Genomic DNA, 26352 nt, shown 5'->3' with positions numbered 1-26352 from the left:
AACACAGTCTGCAATTCTCAACTGTGGGGTGAATGGGAGCATCTTATGGCTCAGCTACTGAGATGGAAGATTTCTGTGGGCAAAAAAAAGGCTCCTTAATTCGATCCCACAACACTATTTTTCCACTGAAAATGCTTCTTCATTTCTCCCTTTTGCCCCCAACTGTGTGTCTCACTGCTGGAGAAATGAGATAGCAGTAAGGCTGTATTAAGAACAGAGAAGAGTGATTTCTCTTCTAACACATGAATCAGCTAGTCTGGCAGTTAAACTTTCATTGTGGAACATTTTGCACATATGGCACTGAAAGCAACAGGGAGACAGCTTAGAATTTCAAGCCCAGGATAACTAAAAATAACCATCTTTTGACTTGCCTCATTAATTGCTATGGGTGATAATGACTGGAGAAACAAATATCCCAAAGGGAAGTAGGGAAAAGGCTTTGTCAAAGTTTACAAAGTAGCTTGAGTTTGGGCAATTGGATGAGAAGGTAACATGGGTCTGAGTATGAAAAAAGGAGGAAGAGACCCTTGTCTCAGCCTCTGTTTTCTCTTAAAGTGGTTTGGCATCTGAGGATGAAAATATATAGATTTTGTGGTATCATCAAGTATAGATGTCTAGTTTGGTTCAATGCTCACTTGAAACACATGGAACATATGCCAAACCACAATCAAACAAAGGAAAACTGCTTTCCTCAGCTTTGCCTCTATTATCACTTTAAATAATTTTTCACTACAGGTCTGATGAGCCACTAAAGCCCAGAGTAACTGATTTGCTTCCATCACTGCTGTTCTTATGACTTCTTGGTAGCACAGAATTCAAAACAGGTGTGAGATTGAATATAACGATCTGAGGCAGTCTGAACTGGCGATGAGAACACACTTCAGAGCCCAGAGGACTCTATAGCACACTTTAACCTCCTGCAGAGTTCTGCCATGCCATTATGGTCACTACTTTGGGCATATGGAGATGGTATTTGGAAGGAAGTCTTGCTGTTTCAGGGTAGCAGCCCACTGAAACTGCATTTCAAAGCATTTGTATGTTTTCTAGAAAGGAAGGGAACCTTGCATAGTGGGAAAACAAATTTATTCAGTGAAAGGTAGTGGGAGGAATGCTAATGGCTTTGGTCACTGGGACTGCACAATACCCACACCTGATCTAAACTTTTAAATACAAGTATTTATCAAATGGATGCCATTTTAAAGAACATAATATTAGTAGGTAATTTGGACAGCTTTTCCCCCAAGTTTTCCAAGGTTTTTTTTAAAAAAGAGTTTCTCAATATTTCAAGAGAAACCTTAGCAGCCACAAGCCATGCAAGAACAATAATGGGGTGGGGAGCATTAACTGAGGAACAGTGTGTAAGATCCAGCTTTAGCTGAACTAGGGACTTTATCACATGGGGCTTTTAAACTGCCATACAAGTTGGGTAATAGTGCCTTTGGCCATACCTATTGCACAATGCCGTCTCCTTCTCGTCGCTGCCGTGTCCTTGAAGTGTGATCCCAATAGCACTGCTTTAGCTAGTCCTCAGGTGTGGTGAATTACTCCCATGGCAGTTTTGGGATTGTGCAATTATGTGGTGTCAGTGTCTCCTCCTCTTCCCTCCCCTTCCTCATTCCTGAACAGCCTTATTTGCTTGTTTTTTTTTCCTCTACCATCCCCCTTTTTTGTTTTTAAACCACATTCACACAAATCCTCAATCAGGTTAAAAAAAACACCACACAAACACAAGGCATGATGGGTAGGGCATAGGGCAGAAAGGTGGCTTGAGGATGAATGTGAAAGAGAGCATGAGGAGCTCACAACAGCCTGGTCACACCTATGGAGGGACATGTGGTAGGTAATGCTCCTAAATCGATATGTAGGTACAGTCGTTCCTCCATTTTCACGGAGGATCCATTCTGGACCCACCCCCACCCCATGAAAACCAACAATATTCAAGCCCCATTGGCTTGAATGGTGGTGGTCACACGCAGGTGTACACCCCATTTTGTCCCTCTCCATTTGCCACTCGCACATTAGTGAGGGAAGCGGATCCCATGACTGCGAAAACAGAGGGGTGACTGTACTTCCCTTCATTACTGCAATAGCGGTGTGAATGGAAGCAGTATGATAAATTCCTAAGACATACTGGTATCAGTAGGATCCAACCCACTGACTAGAATGTTTGTATAGCATAACATGTTTCCAAAGAATAACAAAGCAACATATTCATAGCAGCCCTACTCCTGTCTTCCATGCACTTCAATAAGGCTTGCTCAGCAAAAACTGGCTGTGGATTGAGATTGTGCTGACAAAAGTACACAAGAATGGTAAAAATCCATTGCTCTTTACATTACCTAAGTTTGGGTCTAAACCAGAAGCAGCCTTGCAAGCAGGACTCATATTTCCCCCAGTGGATTGTTCCAGAGATGAGGGGCTTGCACTGTATGGAACAGACCTCACCACAGGAGGACGGCTAATAACTGTAAATACACAGAAAGGAAAGAATTAAAGCAAGCTGCACTGCTGATTCAGTACATGAATTTACAACTTAAACAGTACTGAAGTGGGAAACACACACACAATTTCCCACTTCAGTACTGTTTAAGTTTTGTGTGTGTGTGTGTGTGTGTGTGTGTGTGTGTGTATATATATATGATGCCTTCATCTTAACCATTAGCCTGATTAATCCAGTACAGGGCAACCCATGTCAAGTAAGATCTTAGACAAAAACATTCTTCCAGGATTCACAAATTTTTGACCTGGAAAATCTTTTGCTTTAAGCATGTTTTATTGCCACAAAAAAGGGCTGATTTAAGTAGAGCCACACCAATGATCCATTTAACTCAAGACTGTCTAATCTCATTGGCAATAGTAGTCAAGTGGCCTTGTGGCCAAAGCCGATCCATGCCAAATTCAATATGTTATAGGGAGCACTTAACCCCTTTGTTGAAACAGCTTCACTAGCTAACCATTTTACGTGGGGTATGTTTATATTTTGTTTTTTTAACTTTTGTATGTTTTTAATCTTAATTTTATATTGTTTTAACTAGGTTATTTTAATTGTTTTTTAAAATAGTTTTTATCTTGTGAGCCACCTTGGGTCCCTTTTTGGGAGAAATGTGGCATAAAAATGAAATGAAATAAATTGAAAATGTCTAATTGAGCTAAACAGCATTGTGGCCTCAGAGGACTATTGGAACAGTTCTCAAATTTCGGATCAAATAGCTAGCCCTTAAAAATTACATTTTAGTGCAACCTGCACCAATCTGGTGTCATTTAGCTGTTTTGAGCAACAGATTTTAGTGGGCAGTACTATAGCTTTCTCTACCCTCACAATATTAAGAATATTTTGCCAAGCACCCCTATTGAAAAAAAGCATCTCATTTTGATCAAACCTAAGCATAATCCAATTATTCAACTGAATAAAAATTAGCAGGCTGTAGGCAAGTGAACCATAATAGTCAAACACATAATCTGCGAAAGAATAGTGAGCTTCAAGCACTTAGGGATAAATGCTACATTCAATTTTAAGTTTCATTAAGCAATAATGTTACCAGATGCTTGCTAGTTTATCTAAATTCAGTCCTGTACAGTATAGTCTGTCAGGATGACAGCTGCACTTTGTAAATTCACTGGAATTTATTCTTTTGCTTCTACCCAAACATTGTATATATAAATCTAGTTACACATTCTTCCATTTGAGTGTTAATGAACAAGAACCAACATACTAACTAAAACATTTTTAACAAGAAAACAGCAACATAAAAAATTATTGCGGAATGACCAGGATATATATAACATTTGGTTACACTTAGGAGATTGCATTTCTCTGTGGTGCAAAACTGTCCTGTTGTTTTTCCTGCTAAGACCAAACCTGATATGATGTTAATTCTTATGTAAGCAGAAAAGATGGGAGGGGTTGGGGGGGAGGTATGTGAATCACAGCTGTGGGGTACAGAGTTGCCAGGTGAAAAATGGGACAAAAATCCTGCACCTTTAATAATTTTGCAGAAGAGGAATTTGCAGGTATTGCTTGTTACACAAGCTGAAATTCCCTCTTCCATATAATCATTAAAGATACTGGGTCCCTTTCCTTTTTCTTTCTTTTTCACTTGACAACCCTAAAAAGGGTGACTTGAACAGCCTTCAGAATATAGGAATGGAGAGAGAGTTGTTGACCAAAAAATATTGCTTCCCAGAAGCTATTCTCTGGAATCAGGGTGACCGTATGCCCTCCTTTTCTAAGACATGTCCTATATTTCAACATTCTGTCCAGATGGAATTCCAAAATGTTCTTTATTTTGAACATGACTAAAAAGCTCATTGAATGTCTGCTGTTCCCCTTCAAGAAATTTAACTACTTGACAGCCTCTTCTTGATGCAAATAGAATAGGCTGGATCCTTCTGAAGTTAACAGTATTTTTCCTTAGGAGCAGCAGCAGACTTCCCCTCAAAGCTCAAAGTGTTTGTTTCTCAGAAGGGAAAAGGAGAGCAAAAAACGGGCTGCCTTAGGACACAATGTACATGTTGAAAGTGTTCTTTCCTGTTTATTTCAACATGATGGACAAATGAAAGGATTAATTTAAATGTAGGTTCAGTCAAGGGTTTGTTAGTAGTAAAGTACAATTTTGAGCATTTGTTTTGTTTAGAGTTCTAGATTGCAAGCCAAAGAGACATTTTAATGAAGATAAGTTCATCAGAAAAATTCAGTTGAGTATATAATAAAACATAATATATGAAACATAAAGATAAAGGTATCCTCTTGAAATGAATATCTAGCTGTAACAGCTTTAAATAAACCATATGAAATGAATGTACACCTATATTAGTGTTTTTAGCTTTTATTTTCTAATACTGTATATCGTATATTTTTATTGAATGTCCTACATTTTGAAGTGCCTTATCCTCCTTTGTGGTTATAATATCTGGCCACCCTGTCTAGATTCAAAGAGAAGTTATCGCTGACACAATAGAGACTTCCCTTAAAATGCAGTGATTTTAGAGAACTGGCATTTGTGAAACTATAGAAGAATAGAAGAGGCCAGAAGCCACGCCAAAGCCACGCTCCAGTGGCCTCTTAAGATACATGTGTCATTTAAACAGCATACCTCCAAAGTGACCCGAAGCAGCTTTATTTTGGCCTTTCTGTTCGGTCCCTATCTCTCCATCTACTTTCCACACAGTCCAACACTACCTGGAATCCTGTCCTTCTGCTACTCACATAACAAACCACATACACACTCTGAATGCACTCATGCAATTAACATCAAATATACACTGGTCTTCATCCTGCCATGCCTTAAATGTACATTTACCTGTCTGGATGCCTAGTTGGGCACTTTGAGAAGATGATGCTATGAAATCTGGATCCCAAATGGGAGAACCTTGACTATAGACCTCTTCCTCCAGCATGGATAAAAACCTGAACATACAAAGTGAGGAGGGAATATTAACTTACAGAATTTATTCTACCAAGATAAACATGACTTGTCCCATTACATGATCTCTTCAGTCAGATATAGAGACAAATTCACCCATTTACAACATTGCTGAAACATTGTCTGACAACTTGAAAACTAGCAAAATTCAAGTTGTATGTTTTTAATGATAACCAACAATAATCGAGGGGGAAAAACAGAGATACAAGAATCTGTCTTGGACATCATCATATTGTTCCATCTAATTCAATAATGCCTACACTGACTGGCAGCAACTCTGCACTGTTTCATTAGAACAATATTATTATTTCCAGCAGCTGTAATTCTTAGCTCTACCTGGAAATGCTGGAGATTGAATTTAGGCCTTTCTACATTTAAAGCATATGCTCTGGCACTAAGATTAAATAAAGCATTGATATGACATAGTCCATACTATTATTATCATATTCAGTAAGATGTTTTAATGCACTTCTTAAATGTATAGCAACATTTCTAGAATCAGTCTTTCTTATAAGTATTATTTGCTTTTACAAACCCTATCTTTGGCCCCATACAGACAGGCCAAAATAAAGCTGCCTCGGGTCACTTTGGAGGTATGCTGTTTAAATGAGGACTGGAGCGTGGCTTTGGCGTGGCTTCTGGACTCTTAGGACGCATGCATCATTTAAACAGCATACCTCCAAAGTGACCGAAGCAGCTTTATTTTGGCCTGTCTGTATGGGTCCTTTGTTTTCTCTCTCTCTCTCTCCCCTCTAGAGAAACAAATTTAGAAGCTCAAACATTAGTTCCGGCACATTTTCTAGTATCTAGACAAGTTCTCTGTTACAATAGAAATAATTAATAATAATAATAATAATAACAACAACAACAACTCCAAACTAATGAGCATTCTACAGTAGAAATGGCAGGCCAAGGTCATTAGACAATAACTACATACAATATACAAGTAACAAAGCCTTTCTGAGCAACAGTGCACTTTTACACTGCAATCCCTCTCTGACCCCTTAGAAGAACAAATTTCAGTCAGCCTCCAAGCAAACAAGATCAGGAAGATCAGGATCTTCTTTTTCCTTAAAGTTCTTCCCAAGTATTAAGATTGCTGGGGAAAGCTCTTCCCTTCCACAACTATTTGAGCCTTGTTTGTTTGGAACATAGGAGAGGGCTTTTCTGGAGATTATTTCCAGGATGCATCTACACTGTAGAAATAATGCAGTTTGACATTACTTTAAGTGCTGTAGCTCTGTCCTATGGAATCCTGGGATTTGTAGTTTTGTGAGACACCAGCACTCTTTGGCAGAGAAGGCTCAAGAGCTTTTAAAACTACAAATCCCAGGATTCCATAGGACAGAGCTACAGCACTTAAAGTAGCGTCAAACTGCATTATTTCTACAGTGTAGCTGTACCTCTAGGCAAGGGAGGTTCCCCCTCTGTTGTTTTACTGGAAGGCAAAGATAGCATTTTATTATTGCAGGCCTCTGGCTCCTAATGGATCTGGGTTTTTATTATTATTATTGATTCAAATCACAATTCACATAAATTTGATTTTATGCTTGAACTGTCTTTCTTTTTATTTGAACTTTGCTGTGGTTAGCTGTCTTGTCATTTTTGGCAGGAAGGCATGTCACTATATGAATAAACAGATTATTTCAAAATTTAGGCATTCCTAGAAGTCAATGTAAACATCACTGGAAACAGACCTGAGGGATGTTAATGTAAGTAAAAAATGAATAACAAAGACTTTCTTTCAGTAAAGTAATGCTCATAATATTTGCAACCTAAAATTGAATGAGTCAAACAAACAAACAAAACAATATCCTCATACAACACTGATATTAACAGATACTGGAAAGTCTTTACTATTGACCTGGCGACACAACATTTTCTTTATCACTAAAAAAATCTACCGAAACACTGCAAACATATTTATACACATATTACAGAGCATATCAGGCAATGGATCACATTTAGAGCACCAGAATTATGGAGCTTCCTCTGAAATGGTGAAAAATTTACCAAGCTGAACAAGTCATAAAAGGAACAATAATGTAATATACCCTCAGTCTTTTTAAAAAAAGAAGATGTGATTACTTAATTCTCTCTTTAGTGGTCTGTTGGGAACTCTGATTTGAAAAATAATAACCCACTCAGAATTCTAAATGGCAGTTTCACCATCACATCCAGCTTTGGTAAACAGGAAGTTTTAGTAAACTGGAAATCATTACAAAAAGAAAACTGTCACTCACAGTGATAATTAATATTAAAGTCATTTGAGATTTCATTCCAGCTTCGCCCATACTGTTGGCTTATATAAGCCTTCTTTTTGGAGAAAGCTGATGGCAAAGAGATTGTGGTCTGATCTGCACTTCAGAAACAGCGCAGTTTGACAAAGCTTTAACTGCCATGGCTCAATACTATGAAACTGAGATTTATATTTTTGTGAGATATTTAGCCTTCTCTCTCAGATAGCTCTTATGTCACAACAAACTACAAATCCCAGGATTCCACAGCATTGAACCATGGCAGTTAAAAAGGTCCCGAACTGCATTAATTCTGCAATGCATATTAGACCCGTGTTTCTTGATTAAAACTCCAATGCAGCTGAATTCGCAATCTCCCCTCCCCCTACACACACACACACACTAGGTGACACCAAACACAGTGACAGTATTGGATTTCATGAATCTTTTCCTTGGTGCAAAGTGAGTACTTTAAGGATCAATGCCCCACTATACACCTACCTTGCTTAAAACACCACCACAACATTTTCCTTCTGATTGATTTGTAGTACAGTGGGCCCTTGTTATACATTGGGGTTTAGTTCCAAGATCCCCCATGTATAACAAAATCTGTGTATGCTCAAGTCCTATTAAATATAATGACATAGCAAAATGGTATCCCTTATAAAAAATGGAAAATCAAGGTTTGATATTTGAAATTTATACTTTTTTTGAACATTTTCAAACCATGTATGCTTGAATCCGTGTATTAAAAATGCGTGTATAAGAAGGGCTGACTTGTATGCTTAAATATTTGTTATTTTCTTTACTGTGCACAGGTTCAAGTACACTCTATATATGCACTTGCTTCCCCCAACCTTTGCTGAAAGATGGAAGGATTGAGGGTGTCTAAATTGGCAGTCTCACTGTGACAGAAATAAATAGCCTTTGTTACGTATTACTGTCAGGTCAAGAAAAGGGACAAACAGAATAGGTGCAGATTCTGAAAGTGGAAGACACGCTTCCATTAGGAAAAAACTTAACAGCCATCTTACCAACCCTGACAGAAGGGCAGTGTAGCCAATACTGTAACTCAAATAATATCTCAGTAAACTAATTAATAATCTAAATCAGGAATAGACCATATGTACCCCGTCCATTTTACAGCCCTAGCCCAGCCAACATTGGTTTCATGCTACTGTTCATCAGTGGCAGGGGCAAAATAGCCACATATTTCTTTAAAAACAAGACACACATTCTCCACATGCCTTCTTACTAAAGAAAAATGTAGCTTGTTTGGTGCTACCCAAAACGATGGCTTGCCACCAAAATTCAGTACTGTGACAGCAATGTTCTAAAATAACCCTTTCTCCCCAGGAAGTTGCTGGGAAGATGGAAGTGTGTGCTCACTTCTCTCAGTGCAATAAATGGGAATTAAAACATAACTACGGTAACTGTAACTGGGTGGGTTGTTTCCATAGTTTACTCCTATATCTTCTGAAAGCAGCAAGTTGAGGTGGATAGCCACAGACATCTACTGTATCTTATTTATTATTTGAAGATCTGTGTTTCAATATGCAGATGCCTGTGACATTTGGACATTTAGCAAGTCACATCGCCACTTCACCAACATCTCTTATGTTTGGCTGCTGAGCAATTTGTTCTCTGCTAATCTAGTAGGGTGTGTGTGTGTGTATGTTGTGTAGGTGGGGGAATTATATATCTTTTATTTGACTTATGTGTCTGCATGCAAGTGTTTGCTGTTGCTCTTGTTGCTGTGTGCCTTCACCTTGCTTCCGACTTACGGCAACCCTAAGGCAAACCTGTCAGGGCATTTTCTTGGGAAGTTTGTTCCGATGGCATTTGCCATTGCCATCCATGAATACATTATAACCATTATAGAACAATTATTATGTAAAATGACATTTTCATGGCTCTACTATCAAGGCACACTGAAAGCCATGCAACTACAAGCAGCTTAATGTACACTGCTACTCAAATATGAACAAATTGCTATGAAAAGGGGAAGATAGTAACTTTATGTCCATTAGCAAAACTGTCTTCAGAAGGGAAACAGCAAATAACTTAAATCACCAGTTTACAAGAAATCTACCTTTAAACATACTATGCAGGCATATAAGCTAATATAATATGAAATATATTCCTAAGCAATGTAATATGGCAGTATAAGTATTGCCATGGGGGGGGGGAGATATGTATAAAAATAGATAAGAAAATATATACTTGGTGTCATTCTATTGTGATGTTAAAAGTCTAAGTTCATTTCCTAAAAAGCTAAATCTAATTTTATCTCAATCACATCCCATTCATTTCAGTGGGTCTATTCTAGGCTACTGGATGTGTTCAGCTAGTGAATTTGGGATCACATTGTTTGTCTTTGTACATGAATCACTTTAAGTAAGTCAAGGCATAGGGCATTAAACTTGAGTTGTAGCGTTCATCAGTTTTAACATCAAGTCAACTCCAGAATCCTCTGACTTAAAACCTAAATGTTTCATGAATTGAAAGATCTTCCATTGGTAAAAGGGCCCCTACTCTGAGCAGTACTTTCTTTCTAAGGGTAAAATTCTTCTTCCGTAAGTGGAAGCTGGATCTATTTACAGAGCAAAACTTTGGGATCGATGGCAGTGTCCACCACCATTAAGTGTGACATGAAACACTTAACATGTTGGCTTGATTAAACTTCAGTTAACACAGGGCCAAAATACACTGCAGAAATAATCCAGTTTGAGACCGCTTTAACTGCCCTGGTTCAGTGCTAGGGAATCCTGGGAATTGTAGTTTAGTGTAGCACCAGAGCTTTCTGGTAGAGAAGGCTAAATGTCTCACAAAACTACAGTTCCCAGAATTCGCTAGCATTGAGCCAGGGCAGTTAAAGCAATCTCAAACTGGATTATTTCCACAAAGTGTTTTGGCCCTTAATCATACTTAATCCAGCCTCAGTCATACTTAAAAGTATGAGTGTATGTCCCTTCAAGTCTCCTGTCAATTTAGGCGACCCCAAGAATTTTATAGGGTATTCTTAGGCAAGGAAGTAGTTTTGCCAGTTCCTTTCTCTAAAACACAGCCCACAGCACGTAGTATTCACTGGTAGTCTCCCATCTAAGTACACATCAGGACTGTCCCTGCTTAGCTTCTAAGATCAGACAGGAATCTGGTGACTTTAGGGTATATAGTATGCCTTTCAAAATCAATAGTAAAACTTAAGATTTCAGTTTATTTGTATCTCACGTTTCTTCCTATGCAAGCAAAGTGGCAAATAATGTTACTGGAATATATTTTTCTGAAAGATAAAGCTGAATAATTCTGATATACTCCGCTAGAGAGATAGAAGTTACAGGGAATCACTTTGCTCCCTTTTTTGGCAATCTGTAAAACTGGCAGTGATTGTAATCAAAGAAAAAGACACAGATTTCAGGTTAATTATAAAGTCTACAAGTGAAGAAAAAAATTACTTTGGGAAATGTGTGAGAATTAACGTTCGTTTCTCAGGAGGAAGTTTGTCTTTTTCCTGCCTTGCATGTTCTAGAAGTTGACGTCTCATGACGGTAAACACTGAGCGCAGCAGTGTCCTCCCAAAAACCTGTGTGGTTTCATATCGAGGTAGACTATCACAAAACTGGGGAACATTACAGTAGCAAAGCCACCTGCAGGAGAAAGATTAATATGTCAGCCCAGCAAACTGATCCATAAAGAAAGTATCTCATTCAAAAATCTTCTAACTACTCACAATTGCTTCTCATTTTACAGAACAAATTTTTGCATAATCTAACCATCAGTTTGTTTAATGAACCTCTTAAATGTTTAATCCATGTCTTGCAAACAACCCAAATAGGGAGCACAAATAAATTCTGTACATGTATTTTGAAAAGACTGTTTAACAAAGGGGCTTGGCAGACTGTCCCGAAGGGGCAGCGGAATGCCGCCCCTTTCCTAGCTGGATCAGGGCCGCAGCAACCTCATGCCATGGCCCCGATCCGGCCTTTCAAGGGCACAAAAAGAAGCCACAAAAAGCAGCTCCTCTTTGCACCCCCAAAAGGGTGCCATAATAATGATAGTAGTAATAACAACAACAACAATAATAATAATATCTATACCCCACCTCTCTATTAAGATCAAGGTGGCTAACAATATTAAAACATTAAAATACAATAAAATATAATGTCCCAGAAACAATGCCGTATGGACGCAATGCTGGAGGAGCGTCATGACACTGCATGCTGTGTGGAGCAGCGCTCGGTGTCATGGTGCCCTGGAGTCAGAATCAGGGTGTGCGTCATCTGGACACGATACCTCGACTAGGGCCAAAGACTCTCAGATTGGATTCTGAGTGGGACCTCTGCAGCTATAAAGCTTAACAGCAATTTAAGCCAGACAATGTGCCATGAGGATCCTTATCCTCTAAGATCAAAGTGAAAACCCGAAACAATTATTATTACCTTGTGTAGTTCACTTTATATCCAGCAATGTCATCATTAGGTGACCTTTGTCTTCGCTGAGAAGGTGTCTCCAGGTGCCAGTAGTTGATGCGATTTAGAAACATTTTAGCCAGTTCTATTATTGTTTGTCTCTCTTTTGATGGAAGGTGACTAAATTTGTATTGCACAAAATTATTAACTCCCTTTTAAAAGAATAAAAAAAATAAGGCTAGTTAATTAAGATAACCAACAAACCAATATGATGCCTTGGTTGTGAAGAAATTAAGCTCTGAATGCATATTTTCTGTTTACAGTTGGCTCTCCACATTTACTGGGCTTAGGTACACAGAACCCCCATGAAAAAACCAGAAATTAAAAAAAAACTACTCTTTTTTATCTGAGAGAACACCTTTCTAAGAGTCTCTAGGTCCTCCATCGCAATTCTATGACCAACAATTTGAAGATGTTTACCACAGAATTGCACTGGAGGACCTACAAATGCCAAGAGAAGTGTTGTCTCTAGGAATCTTTAGGTCCTCCAGTGTGACTCTATAGTCAATTTCTGGCAGAGCTTCATTGGAGGAACCAGAGATTCTTAGAGAGAACATATTAATTAAATCTGTGAATAATCAAAGTTGCAATAGATCAAAGCTACAAATGTGGAAAGCCAACTGAAAAAATCTGTTTTCTCTCCAGTGATTAGGCAAGATTTAATTCACACATCATGTTTGTGACATGACCACTACTAGAGAATCCAACTACATGACTGTTTCTTAGAAATTATGTCAGCATGGGTCAAGACAAACCAAAGCCACCTCATATATAGTGTGCCTACGTGCATACATACATACATAGTTTGGTTAAAAAACATGACATTGGCTGTCACAGATCTTTTGATTGACACCTTATATCTAAATTTGAATTTTAGACTCATGACATCTAGCTTTGGCTTTCTTGGAGGGAATAAATTAGAAACCAAATACCAAGTTGGATTTTCAGACAGCCGAAGGAGTTTGGAAAAACTACTTTTCTGGACTGAAACTGTCAGTGTCCCCCAGTCAACATGGTCCCTTTCCAAGATTTGTAGATAGTGGTGCTCAGTTGAGTGTTTCAAATATTCTTAAAATTATTTCTAAAAATTATAGGCTGAAGCCACACTCTTCATCTCATATTGGGGTTCAGAAGACATATGCAGCTGCTTCTCTTGTGCACAAAATTTTAAGCTTCCTCCTTCCAAACATCACCCAAATCCCACACCTTAAAAAGAACTCACCAAGAGATGAGGGCACAGTCAAAGCAGTATATTTGACCCCTTGTTACCCTGAATAAAAATGTGAAGGTTGGGGGGGGGGTCGGGGGTCCCAGGCAGTGACTACTGTCTTGAGGCTCATATATCCATCAGGCAACCAATGCCAGACACATCTTAATGAATGCTCATCCATCATAATCAATACCAAGAAAGCATTATTATTGCTTGACTAACATCAATCAAAATTACTTGACACCAGTCTAGTCTATCACTAGGGTGGGAAATGTGTGGCTTTCAATATGTTACTGAACTGCAACTCTCATCAACCCCACTATTGGCCATGATGGCTTAGGATGATGGAATTTGTATTCCAGCATCTGGAAGTCCAACTTTTCCACTTCCATATCTATCAATTGTGGTCTTGGTTTCACTCTAACAGTCATGAAGAACCTACTCAAAATTAAATAACTTTGTATTTCACAACAAACATTGTTCCTTTAAAAAAATAGGCATTGTTGTAGTCCCAAGCCAAGAAGACAATTCATATACTTCAACAATTGCTAATATATATCCAGATAGCTAATTATTATAGTTACCTTCCTCAATCAGGATCTTGTTTGCTAAAGATATCAGCTACCTACCTAGGATCTTGTAGTGATACAAATTGCTATCATCTACCGGCTTCCTTTTAAACTTCCTCTTTTGTATTGCTAATGGTGGATTTTCCAATTTACAAGGTGCTTTTTCCATCCAATTTCCAGGGGCACTGAACTAAAGAACAAAGGCCTCTCTGCAGATATGTACAAAAGAATACATTAAAAAAGAGTGCTCCTTAAACTAAATATAATCATTACACATTCAGATGAAAGTGCAAACTGCATTTTGAAATACATGCAATTGATTTTAAATGGCTGGCAGCATTTTTAAAAAGAATAAAACTATCCTAATGTGAATATTCAGTTTTCCATTTGGTCAACATTAGTCAGAGGTCTCAAAATCTTTTTTCCCCCTAGATAAAAGGAGAAACATGCTATTAGAAGACATTTGAGAAGATATTTTACCTGTTCAATGCTAGGCTTCTCAAATGGAGGACTTTCCAAAGATCCTTCTACAACAGGCTTCCCCATCTGTAATATACACTTCCTCAAAAGCTGTTGAAAAGAGTTTTTTTAAAAAAAGATAAATTATTTTAATTGTAAAGAGTGATAAACAAATAAATTAATATGTTTATTTATGTCATTTTTATCTCAATCTTTCTTCAAGAAGGCGGGGCTTAAAACTCATACACTCCTCTTTTATCTTCACTATTGTTGTTGTTAACTGCCTCAAGTTGGCCTGAAGTCTTGGCGACCTCCACCCCCCCCCCCCCCCCCCCCATATCCTTCACTGCTCTGGTCAAGTCCTGCAGATTCAGGCTTCTGATCTCCCTGACTGAGTCTATCGACCTGGCATGCAGTCTTCCTCTCTTTCTGCTACCCTCCACCTTTCCTAGTATTATTGTATTTTCCAATAAGTCATGCCTTCTCATGATGTGGAAGCATGAAAGCCTCAATTTGATCATCCTGGCTTCCAAGGAGCTTTCAGGCCTGACCTGTTCAAGGACCCATTTGTTTGTCCTTTTGGCTATCCACAGTACTGTATTCTCAGCACTCTTCTCCAGCACCACATCTCAAATGCGTTGATTTTCTTCTTATTCACTGTTTTCGCTATCCAGCTCTCACATATATACATGGTGATAGGGAATATGACAGCTTGTATAAGTGTAACTTTAAAGCTTGGTTGTAATTCTGTGCTCTTTAGGATGTTGTCTAGTTCTTTCATAGCTGCCTCTCCCATTCCTAGTCTTCTCCTTATTTCTTGACTGCAGCCACCATTCTGTTCAATGTTTGATGCTATGTATGCAAACTCTTTAATTATTTCAATTTCCTCATTTTCTAGGTTGAATTTATGTAGTTCCTCCATGGTTATTATTTTTGTTTTCTTTATGTTCAGCATTAAGCCTGCCTTTTCACTTTCTTCTTTGACCTTCCTCAGTAAGTATTCCAAGTCTGTGATGTTTTTTTTTTGCTAGTAGTATGGTGTCTAAAGTAAATTAGACTGAGAGGCAGTGACTTGACCAATTGAGCTTCAGGGTTGAGGGCCATTAGAATCCCAATCTATCCTTTAGTCTAACCAGAACGCTGTTTATTATATAGCTTACTGGCAGATAGGAAAAACAAAGACAACTAAATAATGGTCAGTTCAACCATCCTTTTTCTAGTGGAATAAAAGCAGTATGGGGCTAAAACATTTATGCTTCTGTTACCTCTCTTCCCCTACATACACTTATTAAAGGAAAAAAGAATTTCTATTCTAGGGGCTAAGGATCTGTGGGCCTCCAAATTTTCTGGACTAGAGTCTCACATATGCTATTACCATTAAACAAGCTATTGGGAGATCTGGGAATTGTAATCCAAAACATCTCTATGCCATGCCTGAGAAAGCTAATGGCATAGAAATGCAAAAAGTCATTGCAAAATAGAACATATTTTAGGTAAAATACTATGCAGTTTTTAAATTATGATTCTTATTGTTGTTGCTGGAAAGCAGCAAGGAATTTACTTTGGGAAACAAAAAAGGGCAACTTGCCTTAAACAAGTAGAAATAGACTTGCTTGGTATCAGCATCTTCTTCTTTGTGAACACAGGTGAAGAGATATTCTATATCCAATACAATCCCCAACAGCCGGTTCATTTCTTCTTCAGAGACATTCTCCAAATGCGAAACGTGAGCAGCTAAAACAAACACATAAATCTAAAGCTTTAAAGTGAAGAACCAAGCAAAACAAAGCAGCTAACAGAAAGGCTCATCTAATGAATAGCCAGCTTGCTCCCATAACTTAATTGTGCCAACCAAAAAGGCACAAAATTTATTGTGTAAGCTTTCAAAGTTGTGTCTTTCAGGTTGTCCTAATAAAGCTATCACCATACTACACAGCTTGGAATTTCTCTTATGGTCAACGTAGCTACTCCTACATTTGTATTGCATATATAAGCTACCCATGAAGAATACTTTTTCATTACTTTCCCGGGGACATTTTAAGTAATTAGATAGAAATCCTAAGGGTCTGGAAATCACTATTCTCTTCCAAATTGGAGGCTATGCAACAAAATCATCCATCACAAACAGTTACTTCAGATTTTTCTCTTCTTGTAGTGACCTAAAACCTATTTTTAATGCCAAACTGTCAACTATATTAAGTAAGGTGTTAATAAGGTCCCTTCCTAGAACTAATACATTTTCTTAGGATACCTGAAAATGAACAGGTGCAGTATATTAATAACTCATACGGATGTCTTTCCACAAAATTCTTTTCTAGCCTACAAGTATGCTCCTGAGTACTTCTGGAAAGTAAATGCTTCAGTATCTTAAAAGCTTAATAAATAGCGTTTATAATCAGCTAACAGCAGGAGGCTAATTGGAAAATTAGCCACACTGTCATTTTAATGACATCATCGTTTGAACTGTCCATAGCTCCCATTCAAAACCATGTTCTTTGAGAAGGGGAAAAGAAAGCAATTTCCGTGCCTATTCAGATTCAAGGTCTTTTTGTCCCTGTAGATTTCACTAAATATATCCAAATCCATGGTTTCAGTAGTCTCATATGTGCCACTTGCCATATTAGTACATCCTAGCAAGCCATGAATTCTGGCTGATTAAATCATGATATGCAAAAGCAGCATGCTGTTTGGTCCAGATTTGCCCTCCCTTTCTATAACTGGGAAAACAAATTAGCAATGCACAATTACACTGATATCTAAATCCAAACCTAGGACTATGGTTTCTGATCTCCCACCTCAACCCCCCCCCCGGACCAGAAACCAGGTTTAAATCAGAGTCTGAAGTTGCCTTATGAACCTTCATTATGCAATCCTTCCCTTAAAACAAGCCTCCAAATCCTGATTTGTACAGTCCTTTGTTCAGACATTATAAGTAGCTACATTTAACAAATTTATTATTTCTTTTAATTTTAGCTTCTTGATTGTTTCCTTGACAGCACAAAGAGAGGTTCAAAGGAGGAGCAAATGGAGTGCTTGTAGCAGTACACACACTTTATGGCTAAATTCCACCTTCTAGTCCCAACTAGATCAGACCCACTGAATCTTCTGCTGAAGGGTAAGACGACATCCAGCTCATTTAATTAATCTATTTCAGAAGGGTACTGTAATTTCATTTAGGCCCATGGTTTTATTAAGCAGGGATTTATGGCTTGCCATAATGTATAAATGTAACCACAGATTCTCAATAAGGATTCACACATGCACAGGAAGAAAAAAAATAAGGTTGTACTGACAGGTAGGTTTTATAATAATTCCTATTTGGGGATTATATATGAGTGATCTCTTCATATATGAATTCTGTAACCAGTACAGCACCTCTGAATGCTGAAATTGAGCCCAAAATCTCTGCGTGATTCATGCTTGCATAACCACTGGTTATACAAGGGTTAGTCCCTTTTAGGCTATTGCTTGAGGATGTGTACAATACAGTGTATTCTTCTGCAATGGTTTTCTTTCTAGCTCCAGAATGGTTTCTTCCTATCAGCTGAATGGCTGAGAGGTACAGTTCCAACCCTCCATTTCCAAACTGCTACTGATCAGTTTTGGGGAATGCTAGAAAATCTCCCTCAACACCTATCACCCTTTGCCTCCTAGACCTCCACCATCCCACTTCAGACCTCCTGTACAGTCACACTTGTAGATCACAACCTGAGGCTACCATATCAAAGGTAGAGAACAATTTTTTTGATTATATGATTACTCTAACCCCCATCCTGCCCTCCAAAATACATAGCATCTGGGAAATCTCCACTGTAAACTATGGATTTCTATTGTTACACCATTACCTTGCATTTTTTAAAAATAAATAAATTGAATTCTGCTGTAGAAGACACAGTTGCTTGTTCTTCCACAAATTATGATCTCAATGAGTTAGGAAAATTTATCTGAGCAGGTGTAAATTAACCTTTCTGTTTGTTAGAAACAGTTCACTGTTTAGCCATTCTTATATCAACATCATGAGATAAAACCAGTGATTCTGAACTAACGCCAGCACAATACAGAAACTCACATTCAATAAAAATAACTTTTATCAATAGTGTTAAAAAAATAATGAGGGTCTCATCAGAAAAACTGCATAAAATTGAGCTTGTGTATGTGTATGTGTGTGCCTTCAAGTCACAAGTTGACCTATGGCAGCTCCATGAATTTCGTAGGGTTTTTTAAAGCAAGGAATACTCAGAGATGGTTTGGCAGTTCCTTCCTCTGATGTACAGCTTAGAGCAACTGATATTCACTGGTGATTTCCCATCAAAGTACTAACCAAGGATGACCCTGCTTAGTTTCTAAGATCAGACAGGATCTGATACTTTTAGGGTATTTAGGTCCCTAAAAATAGAGGTATCTCCACATTTTTAATAATATTGGGGACACTGTTGAACAATTAAAATATTCTTGTTATGGCAGATGTAGATCTGATAATTATTACTTAAGCCTTCGGATTCCTTCAATGAAAATGCCCTTGAGATAGCAAATATCTGTGTTTTAGAAAGCAGTATAAAAATCAGCTTAGTTGTCATATTAGTACTAGTAGGCTGTAACACGTATCTCACTGATGGCAGTTATACTACTGTGTGCATCTATCTTGGAATATTCCTGTACCTGCAATTTGTACTTGCCTATTTTTTAATACTTTAATTTAATCTCAATTGCTACTTACTAGGGGTTTTTTTTTAGTTGCTTTGTTACTTAGTTTTTTAATCAGAAATTTACAAACAGTAGTCACTAGATAGTAGCAATAAATAAAAACAAAAAGGAAGGAGAAATATGAATTTAGTTATAATTTTCTCTGAGAACAAAACCTTATACTTTCAACATACAAATAATCACCCCTTTTGATGAGACATAAGTATCAGAAAGAGCCTTCTAATAATTAAATTGTAAATCATCAAATTATTGTGAGCTCATTTGGGATATTATAAAATGAAAAATTGAACAGAAATGTTCTGATATAAAAAAACTGTATCCAATTATAGTCTTGGGCCTGTGAAGAATTAATGAATATTCAGTATTCTGTTTTCACAGTGGTCTCAGACGTAAAATATTTTCTAATATATCACTTCATACAATAATTGTAAGAAAAGGCACATGAATGTTTTGAATATTAATAACATAGATATGTTCGTTGGATTTTTTAACCTTCCCTGAAACTTTGGAACTGGGAAGACTATAAATTGAAATGAACATACAGAAATTTCAAAAGTAAAGGCTGCAAAGCCTACCTAGAGCATGATTACAGCTACGACATGGCTCCGTCAGACCCACAACCGCCTGCTGCAGATCTACCCTGGGTGGAGTAGGAGGTGGGTTAGGGTTTTTCCAGCCATTACACTTACAGGATTCTTCAGCCTACAATTTAAAAAGGAAGCGGGGGAGAAAAACAAAGACAGAAACTGTTTGGTTTTGGATACTGTACATGTTTTGCAAATAATTACAAATATTAGTGAAGTGGCCTGTCCATAGTAACAAAGTAGTATTTTCTGATGAGATATACAATATACATATAAGCTGGATCCAGTGAATGGAATTCTGTTTATGGAATGTCTTTATTTACTGAAGAGAGCATAATGATTTTTTCCAGTATTCACTATAGCTGTCTCGTGCCTACAAAAATGTGTTCCAAAGGGAGCAGACTTTCTGGGAGGTGGCATGAGAAACTGGGGAAGGAATCAATGAAAATCACCCGCCTGACACTGTTCATGTACAAGAGCTTCTGCCAGATTGCAGAATGGCCACTCTGAATCACGTAAAGTCCAAAACACACTGCAGAAAGAATCCAGTTTGAGGGTGCTTTAACTGTCTTGGCTCAGTGCTAGGGAACCCTAGGCATTGTAGTTTATTGTGGCATCTGAGCTCTCAAAGCTACAATTCCTAGAATTCCCTAGCATTGAGCCTGGGCAGTTAAAGCGGTCTCAAAGTGGGTTATTTCTGCAGTGTATTTTGGACCTGAGTTTGGATGGGAATCATGCAGCTTTCCAGCTGTTGTTGAACTGCAACTCCTAGTACTCCTCATCACTGGCTATGCTGGTCAAGGCAACAGTTTCAGTTCAGTAGTATTCTAAGCTCCCGATCATCACAAATATACATTGTTTATACTGCTATGTACAGAGATTATAGTATATACAAAAAAGAGAGTGTTACTATTTATACAGTATTCATGACTCATTAGAAAGACAATAACTCTTGACAAGGCAGAAGGTGGACTGCATTAAAGGTGGATTGACTCAATCAAGGAAGCCACAGCCCTGAGTCTGCAAGATGTGAACAGGGCAGTTGATTACCAAGTAGCTTATAGGTCTCTCATTCACAGGACTGCCAGAAACTGAAATTGACTTGACAGCAGTTAACAACAGTTATTTATAAAGCAGGCAATTTCCATGATAAACATTAACTGCAAAAATATGTTAGCTGAAAAAAATACACTAGTTTATCAAAGGATACTTTGCCAAATAAAACAAACATTACACCACAGACCAAACTGTAGGTTTAAATGTTACATGGCAGCAGTTTAGACCTCTCTCTCTCTGGCAATAGTGCGTTATTAAGACTCTGGTATTGCATGTTATATTAAATGGGCCCAAACAGACAGGCCAAAATAAAGCTGCTTCAGGTCACTTTGGAGGTATGCTCTTTAAATGGTGCAGCTGCAGATCTACCCTGGGTGGAGTAGGAGGTGGGTTAGGGTTAGGACTGGAGAGCAGCTTTGGCGCAGCTTCTGGCCTCTTAAGATGTGTGTGTCATTAAAACAGCATACCTCCAAAGTGACTGTAAGCAGCTTTATTTTGGCCTCTGTTTGGGCCCATATAATAACATGCAATACCAGAGTCTTGATAACACACTATTGCAAAATATTGTTCGATATTAATATAGAAACAGACTGTACTGAACAAATTGAAATAAACTGTTGTACATATTAGCTGTATGGCAACAACCCCTAAATAGCACAGAATACTAAGGCTTTCCTGTATTATGCAGTAGGCATAGAAAACAAACGTTCATGTTTTGGGGGAGTCCCATGGGTTTTTTTTCTCCCACTGCTAGGAATTTGAATATTCTAGCAGCCAGAGAACCTGAATATGTAAATTTTCATATGCCAGAATAGAACAGAACCAAGGATGTAGTGTTAGAGCAGCTCTTCCTATAATGGTTTCAATATTTCCCCCCACTTGCATATACACTATGACAAATTTGTGGAACGTCACAATGTGTTCACATATTTCTCCGCCCTCAATGTGAGCTATGTGTCAGCATGAATGTTTGTTTTTCCAAAGTATGCCAGTTTGCAAGAAAAACACTGGGTCTTGGGGGAGGTGAGAATCACTGTCAGGGTCTGTAAATATTAGGCTCACTCTTATAGATCTATCAATCACTCTTATAAGCAAGATGTATCAAAAGGCCACTGCCAAAGACAAACAAAATGATTCAGTCTGATGTGAGCAAACACATAATATCCTAATTATCTCAGAGCCTAAATTCCATAAAGATTGGAGTCTAAATCCCACAGCTAATCCCAGCCAGAGTAGACCCACTGAAACAATAGGATTTGCGTAAGTGTTGAATTTACTATTCAGCATCTGATTCAAGGGGCCTGCCCTATTTGGGGCTTGCAAATTATCCTTAAATATCGACACAAAAATATAGTGTTGTACAATAATCAGCCTCAGCAACACAAACCAACAGATTGTACCAGTATTGTAGTCAGCAGAGCTAAAATGCCAAGAATGAATACCAAACCTCCTACAGGAAAAAAATAAGGGATTAAAACAACAACAACAACAGCAGGCATTTGTTGTTGCTCTTGTCATTATTTCTAAGCAGTTCATTGTTCTTAAGCAATAAATCTTGGGTTCAAAAAAATGAAAAGACTCCTTCTTCTTTATCAATTTAGGGCCTTTTAGAAGCATATTTTTAAACAATAATTTCCAAAATTCTGCAGACATTGTGGCCACTGGGGATTCAGGAAGCTGTGCTTTAAAAAATAAAAAAGGACTATGTTCCCAGCCTCAGGGCACAGGGAGGTGCATAGATTTTTGATGTTTCCTGGGCCCAGCCTATTTTAAGGTTTAAAATGAAGCACTTTGAATTGTGCCAGGAAACAAGTTGGAAGCCTGCAGAGCTCTTTCAGCAAAGCTGGCTGTGTGCCCCCATCAGTAAGTGGAAAGCAGTCACATTTTGAACCCATCAGAATTTCCGAACTATCTTCAAAGGCAGCAAAGAACGCTCAAAACCAACAATCTTGCTGAAGTGTATGCCTTCCATTCTTGACCCCAGCAGTGAATGCATTTTACACTCAACAGTGAGAGTACATTCTTGAGAAGCTTAAATCACATCCCTGTTGAGCTGCTTTGAGTCTTTTGCACTGTTTTCTCAGACTCTCTCATGCTTAACAAATTGTCACTCTTTTGCTTTTCTCATTAGAAAAGCATATATGAAATTATCTACTTCAGAATTTAAGAGAGGGTTGTGGAGGAAGAAGCTACAATATTTAGTTTCTTCAAAAGGGAAACATTATACAACATGATTTAAAGAAGATAGATCATACAACATGGGCTAAATCCAATTTTACACTCAACTAGAGTAGAACCATGAAACCAGTGGTCTTACATACGTGGTGACTAAGAAATCTCCTTCACTTCAGTGGGTCTACCCTACTCAAGACCAAGTTTTTGTTTTTATTCATTCATTCATTCATTTAATATCCCTCCTTTCCTCCTGGGATGGGATCCAAGGTGGCTCATATCAAGTTAGCTCCTACAGCCTAGAAAGAAATTGAGAATACTTTTTTTTTTCACAAGCCAAGATATCAACTATGATAAAATTAAGGGTGATTGCCTGGAATAATTGATACACAAGTGCTACTGAAAATGGTATCCCAGGATCAAATTCCTTCGACTTCCTCAAACTGTGGACTGATGTTCTGCTGTTATTGAGCATATGAACTTTCTCTATCATCTTCTGGAAATAAAATGTAGAACATGACAACAGAAGGATGCAAGTTAAATTATCCTAAATGTTATAGGGCAGATCAAGAAACTTATAATGAAGACGCCATTTTTCAGTTGCAATCCTGTATCAAAGAGGTGTGTGTGACAGCCAGTATGGCATAGTGGTTGGAGTGTTGGACAATGACTCAGGAGACCAGGGTTTGATTCCCAGATCACCCATGAAACCCACTGTTTGGGCAAGTCACATACTCTCAGCCTCAGGGAAGGCAACACCTCCTCTGAACAAATCTTGCCAAGAAAAACCAATGTAGGTTTCCCACCATAAGTAGGAAACAACCTGAAGGTACACAACACACATACACTTTTGCAAGCCTATATATGTGGTCCCACCCTGTTATGAATTTAGTTTGTAAATTGCAGCTCAGCGGAAACCACAGTTTAATGTTATCTCTAATGTAGATCATGGGTGGGCAGACCTCAGACAAGCAGATTTTTTAATCAGAAACCCAAGGTTTCTGATTAAACCAGAGCCAGATACAAAATAGTGGCTCAGTTCTCTAAGATACCCTTGCTCTTAGTTTTGAGAAATAGTGTTTCTGGCATATTGTTCAGTCCAGAGATCCTTCTAGTATCAGAACTAAATTTTCACTGCTTTTACACACACACACACACACACACACACACACCCCGATTCCTGGTTTCTTCCCAAGACCTATTCATTAATTTTGGTGCTCACTCCTATTTTTAAACAAGTAGGCGTCAAGGAATTCTTGCCAACATACTGAAAAACAATCCAGAGCTTTATTTCTCTTATGCTCACCCCTAGAATAAATTCAACACTGGGGTGAAGATAGGAAATCTCAGTTCAGAAGCATGCTGTAATTACCAGATGATCTTGGTGAAATCTCTTTCCCCTCCTCCTATTATCATCCATTCTCTAATACTGTATTCTCATTTAGAGATGCAAAGGCATGGTGACAGGGGAAAAGGGGGTGGAGGGGAGAAGGGAATAACAAACTGGAAAAACTGGAAACTTGGAGGAATTGAAATAAAAACTCTGATGATTTGGGGGGAGGGGAGTGAGCTTTTACTCACTCAAAATGACATGGAATTGCCTAACATAACAATTTATATGCAAGATAGTCTACAAAATTTGAGAATAATTATTCCTTCTGCACACTGTACACATATCAAACTCTGTACACCCTCAAATTCAAAACCCACAAAACAGTGATAACTTTAAAGAAGATGATGGTGATCTTGACAGGCCTGTTATTAACATTGTGATTTTTCCCCCTCCTGTATGATTTTTAACACCTTTGCCTGATGATGAATCCATTAAAGCTTTGAAAGCTTGCAAATTGTATTTTGTGGATTTTGGTTGTCCCAATAAAGGTATCACTGTTTTGTGGCTTTTGGATGTTACTGCACTTTCAAATTCAAGATGCATTCCTGCACTTAGTGGGCACTTCAATCTTCTTCAAAGAAGGATAGTGAGGGACTTTCATCGTTTATGATGATTACACATTATTGAAGAATTCAGTGTTGCCCTTATTGAATTGAAATTTATACCCAAATATGCTGCTAGCTGAGGTCTTAAGAATATAAATGCATGAGACTGCATCTGTCCTAATAATGCACTTTATTTTGTTTATTTAAAACTTGTGAGTTTTGATTTCATTTTTCTCCCAGCTTTTCAGTTGGCAAAAGTTAAGATTCACATGCTTAGGAAGCATAGGGTACAGTGGTCTGCAGCTCTCTCTATTATATGTACAGTATTTGACGTTTTTTTGTACAAGCTATGGCCATTTAGTTTTAAATTCTTAATTTCACAAATATGTCCAATAACACAATTTTATGTGCTAAACAGTAAATTAAGTATTTTATGTTGCTGATGCAGTAAAATAACCTTAGCTTTCATATTAAGCATCTCTTATCATTGGCTATAATTGGCTAAAACTGCTGGGAATTGTAGTTCAGCAATATCTGGAGGCCTACACAACACCCACCCCACTTCTATAAGATCTCTTAATATTAAAATCCTACATGTATATTCTTAAAAGAAAGTCTCATCTCAGTAAATAAGTACAGGATTGCAACCTGAATGAGTTAGCTGCATAAAGGCACCCACAAGTGCACAACAGAAAAGTATTTTTTCCATGGATACACATGCATTATTGCTGTCAATGTTATACGACAATTGGAGGGACATTCGAAATTTATTTTAAAGCTATTAGGCTTGCAATATGTCCTATTTTATTTCTGCAAAAATTTCCAGATAGATATCAGTGGGGAGTGGCTCTGTTATTTATGTTATTACGTGTGTGTCTGTGTCTGCATCTGTGTGTAGGCGGTTTAAAAGCAAACAAACAGTACTTCTCACACGTTTGTTCTGGATCACAGAAGGATCCAGTAGATAGTCATTAAAAACATATATTAGTTAGAGTGATTAACAAACAGAGCTTACTAGTTTCATTAATAAGCAAGACATTTTGTTTTCTGCCTTCTACAGTTGCTTAAAATAAATGCAAGCTTGTAGCCATGCTGGCACTTTAGAACACTCCACTGTTAATACTCTTTAAACGAATGATACATTATGTAGTGTTAGTCTTGAGTCTATGAATTCAGAATTTTCCCCCTTCGTCTAAAATTCTGGAATGATATGACTTGACTTCAATTCCAAATGGACAAACCAGAGAAGCTGTGATGTTCTTAGTTTAAACATCTGGCTACTGATTGCTCAAACTTTCCTGGTCAGGATTGCAGACCTTTGGTTCCTGAAATGTATACACAGGGCAGTGGTTGTTTTCCCCATGTACTGCAAGCTGTATGCTGTAGGCTTGCATTCAGTCACATAGATAAGATTTTAGGACTGGTAGGGGATGTTTTGTTTAATACAGTAGGTCCTGCCAGTTATTGTGCTCCTAAAAGTGACTGTCTTCTTAAGATACATACAGGTGATGCAACGCTTGGAATCACATGC

General features: G+C 37.9%; 1 protein-coding gene across 6 annotated transcripts in view; it reads right to left on the bottom strand.

Annotated features, from left to right (window-relative positions):
• KAT2B (lysine acetyltransferase 2B) overlaps positions 1 to 26352 on the bottom strand; it is a 60385-nt gene that overhangs the window by 22263 nt on the left and 11770 nt on the right. For 5 of the 6 annotated variants that reach the window (XM_042474628.1, XM_042474630.1, XM_042474633.1 and 2 more), the window contains exons 2-8: positions 19647 to 19773; positions 15956 to 16101; positions 14389 to 14478; positions 12100 to 12281; positions 11116 to 11307; positions 5301 to 5407; positions 2340 to 2465 (exon numbers count right to left, since the gene is read on the bottom strand). In XM_042474628.1, the coding sequence (XP_042330562.1) occupies positions 2340 to 2465; positions 5301 to 5407; positions 11116 to 11307; positions 12100 to 12281; positions 14389 to 14478; positions 15956 to 16101; positions 19647 to 19773 (970 nt within the window). The remainder of the gene's footprint in view (positions 1 to 2339; positions 2466 to 5300; positions 5408 to 11115; positions 11308 to 12099; positions 12282 to 14388; positions 14479 to 15955; positions 16102 to 19646; positions 19774 to 26352) is intronic. The other variant, XM_042474631.1, reaches the window with a different exon arrangement.

The sequence above is a fragment of the Sceloporus undulatus genome, chromosome 6 (assembly GCF_019175285.1).
Source record: "Sceloporus undulatus isolate JIND9_A2432 ecotype Alabama chromosome 6, SceUnd_v1.1, whole genome shotgun sequence".
Classification (NCBI taxonomy): domain Eukaryota; kingdom Metazoa; phylum Chordata; class Lepidosauria; order Squamata; family Phrynosomatidae; genus Sceloporus; species Sceloporus undulatus.
This window is presented reverse-complemented; position numbering and strand designations above follow the sequence as displayed.